Raw genomic sequence first — 7,009 nt, forward strand, 5'->3', positions numbered from 1 at the left:
GGTGCTCCCTTGTTAAAGATCTCACACTGCAAGACTTGCCCTGTATCTTTAGACAAACTTCTCCTGCCTCCCTCCAGAACTGTTGTGCAGAATGCTGTGTGTGGGTTAGGTGCCACCCCCCACTACAGTGGTGGGTGCATTTCAGTGGCAATGCTATGTGTAAAATGCTTCATGATGGATGGAGCTGTGCAAATCATAAAATACTGCAGAGAGTCACACACAAGCATCCGCACACCCTGCTCCAGGTGGGGGAAAGCGTGGTGAACTTGAGCAGCCCATTGGTTACAGTCACACTTCTCAAAGTACTGTGAAAATTCCTCACAGTGAGAGGATGGGTTGATGGGTGCATGGAATTGTGGATTCGATGCAGAGGTTACCGTCATTATGGCTGGTTGGCTTTATGCTAGTTTAATATGTGTCCTGTGGATGTGAAATACTGCACAGGGCTTAGAGCAGGGGTTCTCAAACTGGGGGTTGGGACCCTGCAGGGGGTCATGAGGTTAGTACATAGGGGGTCGTGAGCTGTCAATCTCCACCCTAAACCCCGCTTTGCCTTCAGCATTTATAATGGTGTTAAATAGATAAAAAGAAGTGTTTTTCATTTATAAGGGGGGGTCACATTCAGAGGCTTGCTATGTGAAAGGAGGTCACCAGTACAATAGTTTGAGAACCACTGGCTTAGAGCAACGGACAGGAGCTAAGAAAATGTAAATGAATCAGAAAATGAACATAAACCTTGTTCAGGCTAAAGGGCGAGGGTAGGAGTGCAACATATTTAAAATACATTTCCCCCTGCCAGGCCTGTCATCACTCCAATCAGCCACAGTCTGTGCACCACACCCACACCCACACAGTGTACGTCGTCTCTCATCATATGGTCACCTTGTTCCTCCTCCAGGGAACGCCTCATGTCTCTCCCCTCTCCTGCTCCCACAAGGCCTGCTCTTCTTCTCACCTACATCTTGTCAAATCCATGGCTCACCTCTACTTCCTCCTCCTCTCTGGCAACACCACCTCCTCTCCCTCCCCCACCCTCACTCTTGATTACTTCAACTTTGAAATAGAGATCCCTGCCAACCACTTAGTCTCCTGGCCCTCATTTGACCTTTGATCCTGGGCTCACTGGCCCTCTGCCCAACAAGTCCTCTCCCTGCATTGTGGCTTCACTAAGCTCCTCTCTCTGGCCACCCCATCATTTCACTGAACATTGCAAGCCCCTCTCTCCTATTTCACCACCCATCCTGTTAATTCCCAACCCTGGCTCACATGCAACACCTGCTTCTTCTCTTCCTGTACCATTGAATACCTCTGGAGAAGGACCATGTGGACTATCTCCTCAAGCAAGGAAGGTGGCTGTATTGGAGGAGTAGGGGATGAAGTTTTAACCAGCTCTGCTTGATTATCAATCTGACATTTACTTCTGAATGGCTCACTCATTCAGAGCATGGCAGCCCCCTCTTGCTCACAGAATTAACTTTCCAGGTTTTGTTCTCCCTCTCAAAGTGCGGCACAATCCCACCATGGCCTATACCTCGTTTCCTTTTGCATTAGCCTCTCTCATACTCTCTCCTCTCCAGGGTTTTGAGGCTGATGTCATTGGTATTCATTTCTTTCTCCACTCTCACCCTCTGTGCCTTTTTCCACACTCCCCCGATGCATGGAATTACCTCTTTCTTGTCCTGCCAGCCACTATCCTCTCATTATTCAAATTCCCCTAAAAGCCCACTTCTTCCGAGATGCCTGCAAAAAGTGCACTTATCATAATTACTGGGTAAAAGCAAGACCTAAATGTTTCCCCTCTAGTGTCCCAGTGCATTCTATTTTCTCTACTTTTCTCTTCTTCTTGGGGCACACACTGCCCTTAGTTTTGCATCTTCTACAGAGCCGAGCACACTGTTGGCATTGGCCTGCATGGGATGACTATTATTAGTTCATATCCATAGGATGTCTCTAAGGGCTTGCATGTGCATTGACAGAGCAATGTAATTTGGGAGGGGGGGGCAGGGAAGGTTCTATCACCAGCTGAAAACAATATTTAGTTGTTTTTTTTAATTACTACTTTCTTCCATGTCCACAGTGGATCAGCTTAGTAATTATCAATCACAGGAACCACTTCCTTGCCTCCAAACTGTCATCTCAACTCTAGGGGCTGACCCGATCCTATGTACAGATACAGCTCCTGGATCCACCCCACAAGATTTGCAAGAAGCTCTGGGTCTGCAAAGCTGCATTCTACCCAGACTCCTCCTCTGGGATCTCCCATTTGCCTTCGTTTCAATGACCCTTCCTTGTAGTGGCTCCCTTTGGTGTACACTATTGCCATTCCACAGGAGGGCCACAAACAGTAACATAAGGTGTTTACCCTTCCCCACCCCCGTGGTGCAGTGTGCCAGTCCCCTAGTTCATCTTACCCTTGATAGAGGAAGGCACAGAGCCCCCGCAGGCATAGTCCTCTGGCTTTATGACAAATACAACAAAGAACTGCTCGCCTAGGAAATCCTTCTTCTGCACAGAAACAAACAAGAGAGAACCTTGTGAAAAGTGAGGGAGAACAGGGCTGCAGAGGAGGAGTCTCCTCTCCCATGCCAGTTAAAGGACACAATGTAGTTAAATGCCTGCTCTATATTAGAAAAGTTGCACTGATCTAACTACATCAATTTAAAAAAAAAGTGATCTAGTTACACTAGTCAGTGGTTTTCAACCTTTTTTCACTTGTGGGCCCCCAAAAATTTGGAATAAAGGTGCAGATCCCTTTGGAAAGCTTGGGCATAGTCTGCAGACCTCTAAGGATCCGCAGACCACAGGTTGAAAACCACTGCACTAGAGCAAACCCCTAATAAAGACACACCCTGGTTTGAGCCTCACTTTTCCCTGGATTGGGCAGGGGGTTGGGGTGTGAGAGGGGGTGAGGGCTCTGGGGTGGGGCCAGAAATTAGGGGTTCAGAGTGTGGGAATGGGCTCTGGGCTGGGATATAAGGTGTGGGAGGAGGTATGGGTTCTGGGCTGGGGGTATTGGCTCTGGGGTGGGGCCAGAAATGAGGGGTTCAGGGTGTGGGGGGGATCCAGGCTGGTGCAGTGGTGCAGGGTGGGTGAGGGCTCCAGCTGGGGGTGTGGGCTCTGGTGTGGGGCTGGGGGTTCAGAGTGCAGGAGGGGGTGTGGGTTCTGGGAGGGAGTTTGGGCGCAGCAGGGGGCTCAGGGGTGGGACGGGGGTTGGGGTGTGGGAGGAAACACGGGGTGCAGGCTCCGGGAGGGAGTTTGGGTGTGGGAGGGGGCTCAGGATGTGGGCTCTGGGCGGCAGTTACTTCAGGCGGCTCCCGGAAGTGGCTGGCATTTCCCTGCGGCTCCTAGGTGGAGAGGCAGCCAGGCAGCTCTGCACACTGCCCCCATCCACAGGCACTGCCTCCACAGCTCTCATTGGCAGCAGTTCCTGGCCAATGGGAGCTATGGAGCTGGTGCTCAGGGCGGGGGCAGCACGCAGTGCCCCCATAGCCACACCTCCGCCTAGGAGCCGGAGGGAAATGCCAACTACTTCAGGGAACCACGTGGAGCCAGGGCAGGCAGGGAGCCTGCCTTAGCCCTACTGTGCCGCCGACTGGACTTCTAATAGCTCCATCAGTGGTGCTGACCAGAGCCGCCAGGATCCATTTTCGACCGGGCGTTCCGGTCAAAAACTGGATGCCTGGCAACCCTACTGTGAGGAAGGCCTAGCTGCCAGTCACAGGAAGCCCAGTGTAGAGGGCAGGTCTGGGTTTCCCTACCAGCCCACATAGGGTGAAGTGTGAAGACCCTGGAGCCAGTGGCTGGCAGGCTCAAAAGCCTGAAGTTGGGCTGAATTTCTGGTATGTGGCCTTGCTACTGAGATTGCAAAAAGGGGGCCTATTTTTATGGGTTAAGCAGCATGTTGGATCAAGCACACAAAGTCTATTCTAGGGAGTCAGTCATTTCTTACACCTGGTCCACACTACCCCCCCACTTCGGACTAAGGTACGCAAATTCAGCTACGTTAATAACGTAGCTGAATTCGAAGTACCTTAGTCCGAACTTACCGTGGGTCCAGACGCGGCAGGAAGGCTCCCCCGTCGATGCCGCGTACTCCTCTCGCCGAGCTGGAGTACCGGCGTCGACGGCGAGCACTTCCGGGATCGATCCGGGATCGATTTATCGCGTCTAAACCAGACGCGATAAATCGATCCCAGAACATCGATTGCCTGCCGTCGGACCCTCTGGTAAGTGTAGACGTACCCTTAGAGAAATAAGAAGGAAATCTAGAACTTGGGAGACTTCCTTGTTCCTAAACTGGCTTTCCCATTGACCTGCTGTGTGGCTTGAGGCAAGTCACCGTCTCTCTGAAACTGGCTCCCCGTTTGTATTAAGATGTGGGTCATGCTATCCAAAAGCGCAAGAACCCCTGATCTTGAGCACCAGTATCCCACAGATGAAATGATTAAGCAGAGAGGAGGCACACAGAGTCACTGGAAATTAGCACCGACAAAATTAGTGTCTCACCTGTACAGTGATGGCAGCTTGCTTTGTCATGGACTGGTAAACACCATTAAACTCCACATTGTGGTCCAGATCATACACAGGGCACTAAAACAGGCAGAAGTAATAAAAAAACATAATTGAAAAATCCAACTGCATTTTCTGAGCCAGGAGCAGCACAAACTTGCTTTCCTTGATAGGCCTGGTGTGGAAAAAACTTCCCTAAACCTAATAAAAATAAACTCCTTTGGGCCTTCGAGTTGGCTTTGTCATCTTCCCCTCACCTCCCCACCAGGGCTTCATGAAGAGCACTAGAGGAGCCCTGCCTGGAGTCCCACAGGCAGCAACATCAGCAGCATTCAGGGGCTAGCGAAGCTGTGCTGAGAACACCAGCCATGGCCAGGGCTCAACTGGTCTCTCTCAGCAAGGTCCCAGCTTCAAACAGAGCTGCAGCTTATTTACTCCAGGTCATTTACTCTGAATCTCTCAGTTGACAGCCCCGATAAAGCAGGGGGAGAAGACATTTGTTATAGCAATCTAAGCTGCTCTACTATGAGTCTAGGCCTGGTCCTCATTTTCCTGTTATCCCCAACCTCCTCACGACAGACCCCATGGCTCCATGTTTCCCCTTTCTGTACCTGCTATGTGGAGTGCCAGTCACACGTTTGCCCCCATTGTCGCCCTCTCAGTTGTGTCATTTGAAAGGCCACTCATGAGCAGGGCTGCAGGCTGAGATTGTTGTTGTTTCCACTTCATCGCCTCCTCCCAGCTATTAGAGGCGGCTCTCAGGGTTTCAAGGCTGCTTCCTTCACCTCTCCCTCCTCTATTCACTGCTCCCTTACTCTGAGTGAGCCTCTCCATCCTGCATAGCAGGGCAGGAAGGCAGAAGAAATAGGTGGCCAGTACTGCTGCTTCCTGGCTTTGAGCAACAGCAAATTCCACCTGCAGGAGGCAGTCATGATGTGAATGGGAGAGGACCAGAGGGTATGAACAAGAATTCAGGGAAAAGATTGAGGGGGGAGATTGGGCCAGAGGAAAAGAGGAGGAGAAAGGGTCAGGTAATAGAGAGAGAGAGGGAACAGTGAACAAAGAAGGTTGGGAGAGGGAGAGGGATGGAGAGAGAGAATGAGGGGAAAGAAGACACTGCAGGGACAAATAGGGGTGTCCTGTGACTTATTCACAAGCCTGGGAGCCAGAATTTCTGCTATCCCCTCCCAGTTCTGCCACCCACTCGCTGTGTGACTATAGAAAGATCAAGTCATCTCTCTGTGCCTCCATTTACCCATCTGTAAAATGGAGAGAGAATGGTACTGTCCTACCTTCCAGGCAAGGAAAAGCACCTTCAGATCTTGGGATGGGAGTATTATCATTAACTTGCTCACTACCCTCACTAACACTGGCAAAAATATCACCTGAGGAGCTACTAAGAACTCAGCAGCTAGGCCTTTCCCATTCATTCCACAGGCCCCTCGCCTCCCTTCAAGCTCCTCCTGTATTGTTACTCTGCAGTACTGGCCCCTGAGGCTTCATATCTTTACTGGGTTGAAATACATCACATATGGTGATGAAGGTAGAATACCAATGCCCAGAGCCTACCCTCTAGATCATCTGCCATTGCAGGCTGAGAGCCCCCTCTCTAGACTTACCACAATATCCTGGACGGAGACAACAGAACAGGGATAGACGGTTTCAGATACCACCTTGATGATGACGGAATTCACATCTGGAGGGAACTTGTACAGAAAATACTGCAGAAAAAACAGGATCAGTGCTCCCATTTGTGCATTACAGTTCAGGAGTCCCTCTGCCACTGGCTCCATAACATCCCCAAGAGAACAGAACAGCCCCCTGTATCTAGGCTGAGATGTCAGGCATGGAAGGCTTCCGCAGTCCAACTAGTCACTTGGAGTTCAAGTGTTTTGAAAGGCCTTCGTATTCCTCACAATAGCTGGCCAAAGATACAGACTGCACCAGCCCCTCTATGCACAGAGTTTAACCCCAGATACCTCCATGTCACCAGAGTTTCAGCATAACTCCTGCTCATCATAATACTCCAACAGGTAATGTTTTAAAAGGTGGGATTTTACAGTAAAGTGTTTTAATTTGCAACAATTACCTCCAGCAGTTTCTATACTATTTATAATGCCATTATGGGGGGGGGGGAGGGGAGGAAGCCTGTAGGCTATAATTGTGATTGCCTAACATTTTCCTCTGTTTATGACTTAACCAAAAAAAATTTCAGTGATTGCTACTTTCCTCAGGCTGATTTTTTAAGTTTCAGTGAGATTGGTTTCACCATTTCTAAGAATGATGTTAGGGTATCTTTGCCAATGTTAACCTTTTTTTCATTTCTTTGAAGAACTGTAGTGCCTCCATGCTTTGGAGCTGGTATTTAAAATTTGGCAAAGGGATAGCCCTGGAGTCACAGAAGTATCTTTTTCTATCCCCATGAAAAGTCATCCAGATTTGGCCAGAGGATAAGCCTGTGAAAATTGCCATTTGCACAGGGTAAGTGCAGGGTGTCAGA

The 7,009-nt window shown here is 49.8% G+C and overlaps 1 protein-coding gene across 2 annotated transcripts in view; it reads right to left on the reverse strand.

Annotated features, from left to right (window-relative positions):
- SIDT1 (SID1 transmembrane family member 1) overlaps window positions 1–7,009 on the reverse strand; it is a 95,429-nt gene that overhangs the window by 33,068 nt on the left and 55,352 nt on the right. For both annotated transcript variants that reach the window (XM_024202427.1, XM_024202426.1), the window contains 3 exons: window positions 6,129–6,230; window positions 4,507–4,590; window positions 2,412–2,505 (listed from right to left, as the gene is read on the reverse strand). In XM_024202427.1, coding sequence (XP_024058195.1) covers window positions 2,412–2,505; window positions 4,507–4,590; window positions 6,129–6,230 — 280 coding nt within the window. The remainder of the gene's footprint in view (window positions 1–2,411; window positions 2,506–4,506; window positions 4,591–6,128; window positions 6,231–7,009) is intronic.

Source organism: Terrapene carolina, unplaced genomic scaffold (assembly GCF_002925995.2).
Source record: "Terrapene carolina triunguis isolate 2854851 unplaced genomic scaffold, T_m_triunguis-2.0 Scaffold242, whole genome shotgun sequence".
In the NCBI taxonomy this organism is placed as follows: domain Eukaryota; kingdom Metazoa; phylum Chordata; order Testudines; family Emydidae; genus Terrapene; species Terrapene triunguis.